The sequence below is a fragment of the Hippopotamus amphibius genome, chromosome 17 (assembly GCF_030028045.1).
Source record: "Hippopotamus amphibius kiboko isolate mHipAmp2 chromosome 17, mHipAmp2.hap2, whole genome shotgun sequence".
In the NCBI taxonomy this organism is placed as follows: Eukaryota; Metazoa; Chordata; class Mammalia; order Artiodactyla; family Hippopotamidae; genus Hippopotamus; species Hippopotamus amphibius.
In genome coordinates, this window is record NC_080202.1 from 7,720,871 (window position 1) to 7,734,761 (window position 13,891).

Consider the following 13,891-nt stretch of genomic DNA (forward strand, 5'->3'; position numbering starts at 1 on the left):
GCTCCTCTGATCACACTATCTAAAATCAGCCCCTCCCCCAAATTTCACATTCTCCTTCCCTGCTTTATTTTTTTAATTAATTAATTTATTTATTTATTTTTGGCTGCGTTGGGCCTTCGTTGCCGTGCGCGGGCTTTCTTTCGCTGCTGCGAGCTGGGGCTACTCTTCACTGCAGTGGCTTCTCTTGTTGAGGAGCACGGGCTTTAGGCACTCAGGCTTCAGTCGTTGTGGCTCGTGGGCTCTAGAGTGCAGGCTCAGTAGTTGTGGCACACGGGCTTCATTGCTCCGTGGCATGTGGGGTCTTCCCAGACCAAGGATCAGACCCGTGTCCCCTGCCTTGGCAGGTGGATTCTTAACCACTGCACCGCCAGGGAAGCCCCCCTGCTTTAATTTCTTTTCATCCCTCGACTGTTACTTATGATACTATAAATTTTGCTTATCTTGTTTATTGTCCTGCACTCCCCCCCCGACACACACACAAAGAGATGCACTGTAATATAAGCTCCATGAAGACAGGAATCTTTGTCTGTTCTGTTTACTGCTGTGCCCCATACCCCAGCACTTAGTACCTGGCACCTAGTGGGTACTTGATAAATATGTAATTAATTCACTTATAATCGATTTATCCAACGAAGCAGCAAGATGAGACGGTCCCTGTGGCCCCTTCCAGCTCTGATTCCTTGTCCCTCTGATTGCTTGTGTTCATTCAGGTGATTACTCAGCCAATATCTACTGGAGCCCCAGAGAGTCAGAACGACCCACGCTCCTCTAGCCCAGGAAGTTAAGACCCTGCTCAGCAGACCCCTAGCACAGAAGAGACATCAGAGCAAGCCCTGCTGTGCCCGCCCGTGTCACCTGTTTGGGCCCCGCATCCTGAGTTATGAGCTGGGATTAGCTGGTGGGGGGTGGGGGTGAGGGGACACAGCCAGAGAACAGTGATCCTGGACATTTCTCAGGGTGTCACCGCCGTGCCAGTGGAGACGGGAGCCTTTGGTGCTGGAGAGCATGGTGAAACTCTTTCAGAGAGTGAGAAGCTCTTTCAGAACATGTTTGCCTTAAGGAGAAAGGCTCAGCTTGGTGCTTTTCCCTCAACCTCTTTAACACTTGCTCATTTCCCTTTTTTAAAAGAGCAAGTAAGCTTCCAGCTCTGAAGCCTTGGCAGGCCGTAGGACCTGCCTAGAATTTAATGCTAGAGCTTTGTCAGTATTATACTCACCTTAGTTATTTTCTGTTTATGACAAGTGACAACTAGCCTTTTTACTTAGAGCAGCAATATAAATTTTCCTTTTGAAATAATTTTGAACCAAAAAAGTGCAATGATATAAAGAAAAGTAATGGTTATAGGTTGTCTGTCAAGGCAGTGCAGGAGTGAGGGAGGTTTAGAAGATATTCAACAGATATTTATTGAGCACCTAAGGTGCGACAGCGGATGTTTTAGAGGTTGGGGATGTGGCTGTAAGGGAAGCAGACAAAACTGCTGCCTTCCTGGAGTTTACAGCCTAGTGATGGCAGAACGGTGATCCAGATGCTTGGTGACATTCCAAGGAGGGTGGGTGCCAGCGGTCATCCCCGACCCCCTGGGTTCCCGACGTTGCCAGGCGCCAGCTGTCCCCCCACACCAAGGCGTGAGGGGCCAAGGGGACCGCAGCGGCGGGTGGCATCGGGCAACAGCTGTGGCCGGGCTGGAGCCGGGTCCCGGGTATGGGGCAGAAGCCTTCGTGGGGCGCGGGAAGCTCGGGCCCGCGTCCCCGGTGGAGGGGAGGGGCCACGGGGCTGTCCGTGCACCTGCGGACCGGGCGTCGGAGCAGGGGTGGGTGGGTGCCGGGCCGGAACTCAAGCTCTGACGCTCCTCCCCGGCAGGCCAGCCCCCGCGGCGCCCTGGAGCGCTGTTTCCACGCCGTGGTGGCAGCCGTGGAGCAGATGGCCAGCGAGCCCAGCCCGAGCCGGGAGGGCCACCTGGAGCGGCTGGAGGAGATTTACTGCTCGCTGCTGGGGCCGGCGGCGGCCGCCAGGGGGCGCTGCGGCGGTAAGCAGCCGGCGCGGTGGGCGGCGGGCCGGGGACCCTGCAGGGGGCGCCAGAGAGCAGCGCTGTCCCGGCGCCGTGGCCGAAGCGGGGCGGGAGGCACAGCGGCTCCCAGGACCCTGCCTGGGGCCTGAGGATGCCCAGGGACTTGAAGGTCCTGGGCTAATTAATAAGAAGGTGGGCAATTTGGTCATGATAACAGCTGCCACCTACTGGACGCCTACGATACCCCAGTTGCTTTTCTCAGCACTTTACATATATTTAAATATATGACATATATGAAATCAGTTAATCCTCAGAGATAGAAAGCATCATCCCCATTTTCTGAGTTAGAAGGAAGCTATAAATCTTGCCCCAAATCACCCAGCTAGTAAGCAGCAGAGCTGAGATTCTGACTCAGGCTGTCTGGTTCTTAACTGCTATACTATAGTAACCAAAGGATCCCGTGGTCCACATATCCTCTAAAGAGCCTCCAAAATAGCACCTGAGTCCACACCACTTATGTCTGGTCTCATAGATTTTTATTCCACACGCTTCCTTTCTACTTGCATTTTTATGAGACAGTGCCATTTGCTGATGGGAAGCAAGCCCATGTGTGTTGGGGAAATGCCAACGTGCCCAGAGAAGGGTCTGGAACATATATTTTCTGACTATTGGAGGACGATTCTGATTTGTTTCACGGCCGCCCAGAGCACCCACGGAGTTTGTCAGCCTGCATGTCCCAGAACGCACGAGGCACCCACAGGTGTACAGCACCAGCCTGAGGACTGGAAGCCACGGGCAGAGGTCACTGTGCCAGCCCCGGGCTTGACCTCGGCACCCCGGGGAGGGTGGAGGCTGCAGAAGTCGGGGTGAAGCAGGCAGGTTGGCTGCTGACTAAAGGCTTCCTCCATCTTCTCAGCCTCCTCTTCTTTGGCTTTAATATTCTACACTGCCTCTGACTGCCACATGGAAATGTCTATTCGTGAAGCCTCTCCCCTCCCAGAGCTCGGCCAAACCCTGGGGCAAATCTGGCTTTGCTCTCTTTGGGTACCACTTGCTAACTCAGCAGTAACTCTGCGTGGGCAGGACAAGACCGGTCTGGGCTGCCCCCACCATCCCAGCCACATCCAGGCACCTGCCTCCCACCCAGACTTGCCCCGCACATCTGAATGATCAGACAGCACCCCCACTGAGCCCCTGCTGCTGAGGGACAGCATGGGACAGTGGCTATGGGCACCATGTCATGGGTAGAAGCATGGACTCTGTAGCTCAAATTCTAGCTCTGCCACTTACTGTGTGATCTCAGACCAGTTACTAAGCCTCTCTGTGCCCCTGACTCCTCTCTAGTGAAGATAATGATATTATCTGTGGCCCAGGGTCACTGGTAGGACCCGGTGAGATGATAGCTCTGCAGGCAAGGTGAGAACAGTAGTAAGTATTCGTGACTGTGGGTTGCTCTCCCCTAAGGGAGCGTGCAGCCTTGTTCAGGAGGGAGCCGTGCTGTGTGGAAGTTAATTCCTAAGGCTACATGTTAGGTGTGCCCAGTGTGCAGCCAGTAAGGTCTGGGGAGCGGATAACTCCCGGGGCTGGAGTGTCAGGAAGGCTTCTGGAAGGAAGAGAGGTGGTTGGCTGGCCTGGTGGTCTCTCCCCCGGAAGCAGGCTTCCTGCCACCGTTCGTACTTGGCCATAGCTTTCTTCAGCATCAGGAGCAAGTGTTAATTGAGCATATTCTGTGTGCAGGCTCCCGGAGGAGGCCCTGAGAAGCGCAGAGGCCTTTCCGCCAGTCTCCCGTGGACAGGGTGTCTCTGAACAGTGCAGAAGGCAGCATGGCTGCAGCGGGGCTGCGGGAGGGAGAGGAGGTGGGAAAGACACAGCAAGCTAGCTTGTAGAGGGTCCTAAAGGCCAAGCTAGGAAGTTTGCAGGAAACTGGGAACCGCTAGGCATTCTTGGGAAGGGAAGGGACCAGCGGTGTTAGACCCCGGATGAGCTGATGGTGGCAGAGAGGCAGAGGAACTCCATAAGGCCAGATACGGGAGGGACAGGGTCTCTGCCAGCCCCTCCCCGCAGGCCCCACACAGGAGCTGGGGGTGGGGGGAGGGCAGAGAAGAATCCCACAGTCCTCTCCTCCGTGGTCTCCACAGCCTGCTCCTTCCTTCAGGTGACCCCCTCCAGGACCGGCCGCCGAGCATCCCTCTGCCCAGCCCCCACATCACCTTCCACCTGTGGACTGATGAGGAGCAGCTCTGTAAGTGCCACACCTTTGACCCCTCCGTGGGGAGCGGGCTGGAAATAGTGGCTGTGTGTGTGTGTGCGCGCATGTGTGTGTCTGTGCGTCTTTGTGTACATGTGTCTTTGTGCATCTGTGTTTGTGTGTATGTCTCCTGGTGTGTCTGTGTATGTCTATATGTTTGTGTCTGTGTGTGCGCTGTGTGTGTCTGTCTCTGTGTATATCTATTTTGGGTCTGTGTGTATGTCTATGTCTGTGTCTGTCTCTGTGTGTGCCTGTGTGTCTGTGTGTGTCTGTGTGTCTGCCTGTGTATCTGCTGTGTGTGTGTCTGTGTGTGCTCCTTGTTCCTTGAGTTATTTGCAGCATCTGAAAACAGGACACATTTTCTCTATGTCGAAACAGCTCCATGCATTAGCCACTGGCCACCTGTGTCTAGAAAGTGCCCCATGCTGTGATGATGCCAACAGACAGTGCCTGTCCCCAAGGAGGAGGCAGGCACAAAAAAGTTATGGTTCCCAGAGCAGGAGGGGGCCTTCTAGAGAGACCCACTTGCCCAGCCTCCATGCTAGTGTCCATCCCCACCCCCTGGCTCTTCTCAAGGGAGGGGGGAAGATAGAGGGGCAGGTTGTGGTGGGAAGTGCCGGACTGGTAAACCGGGTTCAAGGCTCACATTTCCTTTCATGGACTCCGTTCTCTCAGTTTCCCGGTGGGCAATAAAAAGAAGGTCAATTAGAAAAGCCTGGAGTTCTTTCCAGGAGCTGATGCTCTGTTATCTGTGTCCTGGGGAAAGCTATGGGAGGATGCTAATGAATGAATATGAAGAAGAGGGCTCTGAGTCAAGAGGCACTGCATTAAGCTGATTTCTTTGCTGCAGGACTTCTCAGAGCCTTTAAGATGCTTACTTGTGGCAGGAGTGTGTCCAGTTCTCAGTCTGTTGGCCACAGAACTTCTGCCCCTTCATGGAGCATCTTGTGGGGCTTCTGTTCAGCTAACGGTGTATGGGAAACAAAACGGAACCACCAGCCTTGCCAGGGTGGGGCCCTGCCAGCCTCATGTCCCCTCTCAGCCCTGATAGTCCCCTTGGTCTCCGCATCCCAGGGAAGGAACTGATGCTCTTCCTGCAGCCGCGATCCCAGCTGCGCCTCAGTGCAGACTTGGAAGCCTTGGATCTGCAGGGCCTCCTGCCAGACCGGGAGTGGGCCCGGGCGTCCGTGCTGTCTACCGACAGCGGCATCGAGCGGGACCTTCCTTTGGGGGCTGACGAGCCACCCGTGCCCGGCAGCCCCGAGGTGGAGCGCGCCGGGCTGCAGCGCAAAGGGGGCATCAAGAAACGGGTGTGGCCCGTGGACATCCTGATGCCCAGCAGCTGGGATGGGCCCCCGGGGCTGCACCAGAGGACTGGCAGGCCCTGTGGGGATGGGGAGCTGCTGCCCGGGGTCTCCCGGCTGCACACGGCCCGGGTGCTGGTGATGGGGGACGACCGCATGCTGGGGCGCCTAGCCCGGGCCTACCACTGCCTCAGGTAGGACCCCGAGGGAGCGGCTGGCGATGGTCGGGGCACAGGTGGGCCTGGCCTGGGCTGGTGAAGGATGGAGGGGTGGCTGTTGGGGGGGGGGGGTGGTCAGGAGGCCGAGGCCAGGGTGCGATGGAGGAGGATGGTGCACAGTGCTCCCCCTGCCCCCACACCTGGCCACCACAGAGCACTGTGCTCCCTGCTTTACACACCCATTCTACAGATGAGAAAACAGAGGTTCAGAGAGAGTAGGTCAATTGCCCAGAGTCAAGAGACAATAAATAGCAGAGCCAGGATGTGGAACCAAGTCTGTCTGAAGCCAAAGCCCCTGCCTTCACGCCTGTGCTCTGCTCCCCTTTGCCAGGAAACGAGAGACCCAGAAGTTCTGCCTCACCCCCAGACTCAGCCTGCAGCTCTACTACGTCCCTGTGCTGGCGCCTGAGGTGGCTGGATGGGCGTGGGGGACATGGGGGAAGGGAAGGAGGGTGTCAGGGACAGGAACTGGGATCACTCTTCCTTAGCATGTGGAGCTGGGAGATACCTGGAGGGCTTCTGTCCCAGAAGCCACAGATGTGGGCCCTGGGGGCTGCATGTGGCCGGCAAGAGATGCTCTCTCACTGTGACAGCCTGCCCGTGGCTGGGTTCGTTTTGCTTTTCTGATGGAATTAATGGCAAGTTTCTCCTTAAATGGGGCTCACACACACACACCCTTCCTGGGGGTGGAGGGGCGGGGAGTGAAGCTTCACTGGCAGTGCTTCGTTTCTGCTGCTCACTCTGCTTCTGATTGGGGAGCATTAAATTCAAGGCGATACTTGTCTCTCCCCTTTTAAGGCTGATGATCATTTTTCAGCGTCCCTGGCAAGCATCCTCAGGGAGGAGGGTTCCAGCTTCATCTCAGGTGTAAAACAAGTCTCCACGTGATGCAGAAATCGAGGCCCCAAGAGCTTGAGTGATTTGACCACATTCCCAAAGCTAGTTTGCCTAGGACTGGTACCTGGGGACTCTCCGAGAAGGAAGAGGGTGCCAGAGAGGGCTGACAGGTCTGCCCCGTCCCCTTGTCGCTCTGTCCCCAGAAGCCCGCAGCATCCAGGCCTTCGGAGCTCGGAGAGGTGGCTGCATTCCTGGGCCGTGCAGACCCGTGGTACGAGAGCATCGTCAACACCCTGTGCCCCGCCATCCACAAGCTGGCAGAGATGGTAGGTGGCGAGGGTCGGAGGGTGGGAGGGACGCGGGTGGGGGACGTTCTCTTGAACCTTGACCTCAAGAGTCAACCCCAAGCGGCCCCACGAAGGATGAGGCAGGAAGGGATACAGAAGAGGAGCCCTAACCAGCTGGTGGCTGGAATTCACGCGGAGCACATACCAGGCACCTGCGGGACAGCCGTGCAGAAGATAAAGTAGAACATTCCTAAGTATGTGTAGGCCAGTTGTATGCCTCCTTTTAGAAAATGTGCTAATTTCTCTCCAATTGCAGCAGTTAATGCTTCCCGAGCACTGCCACCTGCCAGGCACTGTTCTAAGCACTTACAAGCAGCAGCCCAACCAACCAGGTACTCTTGTCACCACATTCCCATTTTACAGATCAAGCAGCTGAGGTACAAAGGGATTAGGTCACTTGCCCAAAGTAACAGAATGAGTCCCATTTGGAATCAGGCAGCTTGATTACAGAGCATGTTTCTTTCAATTTTTTTGTTTTTTTTTGACTGCGTTGGGTCTTTGTGGCTGCCTGCAGGCTTTCTCTAGTTGCGGTGAGCAGGGGCTACTCTTCATTGCAGTGCGCAAGCTTCTCATTGTGGTGGCTTCTCTTGCTGTGGAGCACGGGCTCTAGGTGCCTGGGCTTCAGTAGTTGTGGCACGCAGGTACTAGAGTGCAGGCTCAGTAGTTGTGGCGCACGGGCTTAGTTGCTCCGCGGCATGTGGGGTCTTCTTGGATCAGATATCGAACCCGTGTCCCCTGCATTGGCAGGCGGATTCTCAACCACCGTGCTACCAGGGAAGTTCCCAGAGCACGTTCTCTTTACCACGAACCATAGTGCCATCCCCCACCCTGGGCGGCAGCGGGGGCAGGGAGAGCTCATCTTTTACTGATTTTAAAGGAAGACCTTCCCTTTCTGCTGTCATATGTGCTGCAGACATTTCCCCCCACTTTTTTATTTCCCTATCGGTTTTCTCAGGAGTGGGTTTTTTTTGACTTACAGAATTTCAATATTTTTATCCTTTATGGTGTCTACCTTTGGAGCCATGCTTTGAAAGGCCTTCTCCACTCCAGGATTAAGTAAATATTCACGGATAATTTACTTTACCACTTTTATTGTCTCAATTTTTACATTTAAATAACCTATCTGCAATTAACTTCGGTATGTAATTTTATTTTTTCCCTAGTGTTTAGCCAGGTGTCCTAAAGCTATTTATTGTGTAAACCATCTTGCCCCATCACTTTGAAATGCCACTTTTATCATTTACTAAATTCTTACATATGCTTGAGTTTATTTCTGGATACCTATTCTTTCTTATTCATGTATTCATTTTTGTATAAATTAGTACTTTTTTATTTTAATATCTGGCATGGTACATCTATCCCATTACTCTTTCAAAATTTACCAGACTATGCTTGTTGATTTATCTTTCCAGATAAATTTTAGAATTCTACTGTCAAGTTTTATTTTTAATCCCCTCGGGATCTCAATTGACATTTGGAAAAGTAACATCTTCAGCACATAAAGTTACACTCTCTGGGAGCGAGATATGACTCTTCACCTATTCAAGTCTTCTTGTATCTCCCTCAGGATAGCTGTACAGTTTTCATCATATAGATTTTACCCGTTTCTTGCTAAATTTATTCCTTACATTTGATAGTTTTGTCTTGTAGTTGTGGATGTTGTCTTTCTCCTTGTTTTTGGGTAGTAGTTACTCCTAGTATGAAAGGAAATTATTGATTTTTACATATTTACTTTTTACCTGGCCACAGTTTGCTTTATTGCCTGATTGATTGGGGCACCTGCTTATATCTTATATTCTAATAAAGATATCGGAGGGAGACGTTTTCTGAATTACCGTTTATCTGAAAACGCCTTTGCCTATATGTGAAAGACTGTTTAGCTGGATATTAAAATACCTTTTCCTTGAAACCTGGAGGATATTACAGGAAAAACATCTGATGCAGGTCTCATTTATACTCCTTTGCTGGTAGCTTTTTTTTCCTTGCCAAGACACGTGTAGAACTTTTCTTTTTCCCTGCTCTCTTTCCCCTAATAATTAACAATTTGTGTGACCCTTACACTTGCTCCAAAAGCAGTTTCCACATGAAGAAGCTGGAAATAGCGTGAACAATGGCAACACTGTTAGAATAAGTTCGTAGTTCCTCGGTGTGACCTTTTTGAAAGGAGCAAGATTTCAATAGACCAGATGTGAAAATTAGAAGAGATAAGATTGGATATGGGTGAGATACTCTGAGCTTCTTTCCAACACTGATACCGTCAGACTCTATACAGACATTCTGTTTACCTAAAACACCCAGTCATTATGCTTATTAATCACACGGTGTTGGGGAAGGCCTATAGGACATGGCACTAGTCATTTCCCAATAACACGTAAACATTCGTTCGTTTATTAAAGTATTCAGATGCCACAAGAACTCAAAGAGACATCAGATCATCTGGTTCAAGCTCTCATGCCCAAGGTTACCTGGCTAGTGAGTAGCTGATGCAAACTAGAATCCAGTCCAGACTCTCTCATCGTTACTTATATTCTCAAGCATCTTGTCTACCCCAAGCACCTCGCACAGTGCCTTATACACAGAGCTGCCCAGTATGTTTGTGTGCAGTTGAAATGAATCAGAGTCCCTGAGATGGGGATTTGGACAGGCATCTTGTTTTTCAAATTTATTTTATTGAAGTATAGTTGACTCACAATGTTGTGTTAATTTCTGCTGTACAGCAAAGTGACTCAGCTATACATATTTATACATTGGTTTTCATATTCTTTTCCATTATGGTTTATCTCAGGGTATTGAATATAGTTCCCTGTGCTCTACAGTAGGACCTTGTTGTTTGTCCATCCTGTATATAATAGTTTGCATCTGCTAATCCCAACCTCCCATTCCATCCCTCCCCCACCCTCCTCCCCCTTGGCAGCCACAATCTGTTTTTTATATATCTGTGAGTCTGTTTCTGTTTCTTAAATAAGTTCATTTGTGTCATATTTCAGATTCCACATATACATGATATCATATGGTATTTGTCTTTCTCTTTCTGACTTCACTTGGTATGATAATTTTGAGGTCCATCCATGTTGCTGCAAATGGCATCATTTCATTCTTTTTTATGGCTGAGGAATATTCCATTGCATATATGAACCACATCTTCTTTATCCTTTCATCTGTTGATGGACATTTAGGTGGCTTCCATGTCTTGACTACTGTGAATAGTGCTGCTAGGAACACTGGTGTGCTGGACAGGCATCTTTTGATTAGGAGTAGAAATTGGGTGGTAGGAAAGGCTTGGACTGTGCTGAGGGACCAGCTGGGTTCATGTATCGCAGAGGGCACATGGGGGGTTTAGAGTTTCTCTATTAAGACAACGGCAGCTCCCACAGGAGCATGGAGGGAGCTGACTGAAGACAGTCTCCCTCCCTCACTCACAGCCTCTCACCCTGGACACATCCCAGACCGTAGACCCCTTCATCCTGGATGCCATCACCTACTATATTCGCATGGGGACCCAACCCATCTATTTCCAGATCTACGCAGTCAAGGTAAGCTTCCCACCTGGGGCTCCAAGGAGACCTTGGCAGCCTTCTGGACCCCAGGACACCACAACCTAAATACCCTGGCTCTGGGGAAACAGGGGGCCGGCATGCAAGTCATAAGCTCATCCAGACATTCTTGGTTAACTTTCTCTTCTTCCTCTCTGGATGAGTCAGACAGTTATTAACTTCTAAGGCCTCAGGTTCAAGCAGAAGCAGGCTTCTTCATGTGGAAGTATTCTCTCCCTCACCTCACATCCTCCCCTTCCTCCTTGCCAACCCTCACGTACTACAGCAAAACTGCCCTCACCTCTGTTCCTCTCACCACCACCCCCAACAAGACTGGGTGCTTCTCCTGGGTGCCACTGTGATGCTCTGGGCATCCCTCTGAAACCGCACTGCCACTTTGTCACATTCCTGCAGATGCCTGCCCCTCCCCATCAAGACTCTCAATCCCCTGAGATAAGAGACTGTACTTTGTTCATCTTTGAATCTCCTGCTATTAATACAGTAAAGTGTGTGTGTGTGTGTGTGTGTGTGTGTGTGTAAATCAAAGAGTGGGTCAGCGTGGGACTGGCTGGGTGCAGCAGGTGTAGAGTTAGAGGCAGTGTGGGGCAGTAAGAAGTTCATGGCTTTGCCTCCTGGTCCCTCCGCGTGCTCACTGTGTGATCACGGGTACCTCTACCTCTCTAACATTCACTTTCCCCATCTTTAAAATGGGAATAATAATCTTCACCACAGCGTTTCTGTGAGAATTCAGACAAGTAGAAAAATATTTTACAAGATGGGGGAAGATGAGGACAAGGGAGTCAGCACATGAAAGATTCCAGGGCAGTGGTGGGAACTTGGATTAAGAGCCCACATCCCGGACTGTGGGGGTTACTGGGAGAGCTGCCTCTGGCAGACAGCCTCCTCCAAACTCCTTCCTCCCCACCTCCCTCCAGATCTTCTTCAGTGACCTGAGCCAAGATCCTGCGGAGGACATCTTCCTCACTGAGCTCAAGGTCAAGATCCAAGATGCCAAGTTCCCCAAAGGTGAGCATCAGTCTCCCCTTTCCCAAAGCTCACCCTGACTCAGCTTCCTCAAGCCCCGCTTCCAGAAAGTCCTCCCACCTAGTGGCCCCCCACCCCCCACCCACCTCTGCTGAATACCAGGGTGCCCTGCCTCCTCCAAGTTTGCCCAGACTGAGGGGCAGCCTGGTGCCCCTGAGGTACCGCCTTTCCTCTTGGGACAGATGCAGCTTCAGTGAGGTGGGGCCAGGGCGGGAGGGACAGGGACCTCCCACCTTCATTCAACCTCTTCTCGCTTCTGCAGATGGTTTTTCACCCAGGAGGAGGGGCATGGCTGAGGGCCCAGGGGCTGAGCTCTCCATGTGCTACCAGAAGGTCAGTGCGCATGGTGTGGTCAGGAGGTGGCCTGGAGGTACAGCTGGAGGGAAGCAGATGTCAGGGAAACCTGGGGGGAGCAGATAAAGCCAGGGGAACCTTCTGCCCTTTTCTCGATGCTGCCCGCAGAGTTTTCCAGCCTCTGGGGAGTTTTGCAGGGATGGACAGATTACGATAGGCCTTAACACATCGTCGAGGAGGAGATCTGATTTAAGGAACAAGGTGCTGTCCCTTTGCTCAAAAATACCCTCCTCACCAGCTGACCAGATGCATGGGGGCGTAGTCCTTGGCCTGGAAGGCTGACCGTGCTCCCTGGCTGAGTGCGCTGAGCCTGCAGCCTCTGGGCCCTCACTAGACATTAGTGACACAGCTGAGACTCAAGGCAGGGGCAGGAAGCAGGGGATGCGGGGGAAGGGGACAGAAGCAGGACTGTTGATGTGGGGATGTGTGCCTTGCCCTGTGGAACTTCATTTGTCCCTGCGTCCCCCTCCCCAGGCCCTGCTCAGCCACCGGACCCGAGTGGTCACTGTTTCCCTGAGGGCCACTGGGCTGGTCCTGAAGGCCCTTCCAGCCAGTGACACTGAAGGTGAGGAGCTGGGCAAGCATGGCGGGGGGGGGGGACACGCAGGGGAAAGTTGGGGCGCGGAGGAGAGAGGATGGAGCGACAGGAGACAGAGTGAGCCTCCCTCCCCGTCCCTGGGGCTCATGGAACATGGTCGAGCTCCTACTTGTGCTGGGCCTGGAGCTGGGCACCAGGCCGCCCAGATGAGGCCCTGCCCGGCCCTCAGGTTGGTCACCATCCAGCCCTGGGTGACGCTTCTGCCGCCAGATGAGCCGAGCTAGAATGTGAAGGGACCGCGCGGAGCGGGGGCACCTGGCCTCGTGCGGATCTTTGACACCATGAAGGAGATGCGTGACTTTGGCAGTAGCTCTTAAACATGAGGTGGTCACAGAGCAGTGGGCCAAGAGCAGCACAGATTCTAGAACCAGATGGGCAGACGTCAAAGCCCAGCTTTGCCATGTTACCATCTGTGTGACCTCGGGCACGTTACTTGTGACCTCGCTACCTGCTCGTTCATTTCTAAAGTAGAGATGAGATACTAATGTGTGTGTGTAGTAAACTATAATGTTAGCCCTTATTGTGAAACTTTTATTTCTTCTATTTCCTTTACAAAACTCCCACCCCACCCACCCCCACTCTCACTAACGCCTGAGTCTCCTCCAGCTTTTCCATCACACGGTCCTATCAGAACTGACCGTTCTTAGACCTCTAAGAACCCTCCTTGGTCAGCAGGGAGGGGTAAAGCCAGGCAGCAGTCACACGATAATGATTTTTGACACGTTAGACACTGTGAGGAAAGTCAGTGAAATGCTCTCAACACGTTGGGACAAATGCCCTCCTGTGCCCCTCGGAGCCTCTGTCTTACACGGCATCCTGGGCTAGGTGTGCCTGCCATTCTGAGCATGCTCAGTAGCTGCAGAAGACTCTCTTCCCATTGGAAACAGGTGCAGGAGAGGGTGAAGGAAAGGATTTGGGTTGGTGACGGCTGCTATGCCTCAGGAGACAGAAACTGGGTCCGCTAGGGGAGAGAGATGGGTGATCTGGGGGGAATGAGACTCGGCCAGGACCAAGGTGGAGGCAGGACGTGGGGGCTGAGCAGGGTGTGGGAAGGGGTTAGAATGGGGAGGGGCGGTGACAGGGTGGGTTCATGTCCTTCTTAGGAGGTAGATTCTCAAGCTCCCCTACTTCCCTGGAGGCCCATTCACAGCTCCTCCATCTCATTCTTCCCAGTTTCAGGGCCCACCCGCTGCCCCCGAACTGCTGCTCCCAGTACAGACCACACGTGCCTGAATGTTAGCGTGACAGAGGTCATCAAGACCTCCAACTTGGCAGGAAGGTCCTTCTCTGTAAGTACTGGGTAGAGTGGGAACTGGGGAGATGCCAACGGGGTAGGTGGCAGAGAGCCCGGGGGAGGGAGTTCAGAGAAGGGGGAATGAACTCTGAGCCTTTGCTGCTGA

General features: G+C 52.6%; 1 protein-coding gene across 1 annotated transcript in view; it reads left to right on the forward strand.

Moving 5' to 3' along the window:
• Positions 1 to 13,891, forward strand: part of PIK3R6 (phosphoinositide-3-kinase regulatory subunit 6) — a 61,405-nt gene that overhangs the window by 40,999 nt on the left and 6,515 nt on the right. The window contains exons 10-19 of the mRNA XM_057716394.1: positions 1,861 to 2,026; positions 4,164 to 4,250; positions 5,331 to 5,754; positions 6,110 to 6,188; positions 6,819 to 6,941; positions 10,385 to 10,495; positions 11,431 to 11,521; positions 11,802 to 11,872; positions 12,368 to 12,458; positions 13,665 to 13,780. Of these exons, the coding sequence (XP_057572377.1) occupies positions 1,861 to 2,026; positions 4,164 to 4,250; positions 5,331 to 5,754; positions 6,110 to 6,188; positions 6,819 to 6,941; positions 10,385 to 10,495; positions 11,431 to 11,521; positions 11,802 to 11,872; positions 12,368 to 12,458; positions 13,665 to 13,780 (1,359 nt within the window). The remainder of the gene's footprint in view (positions 1 to 1,860; positions 2,027 to 4,163; positions 4,251 to 5,330; positions 5,755 to 6,109; positions 6,189 to 6,818; positions 6,942 to 10,384; positions 10,496 to 11,430; positions 11,522 to 11,801; positions 11,873 to 12,367; positions 12,459 to 13,664; positions 13,781 to 13,891) is intronic.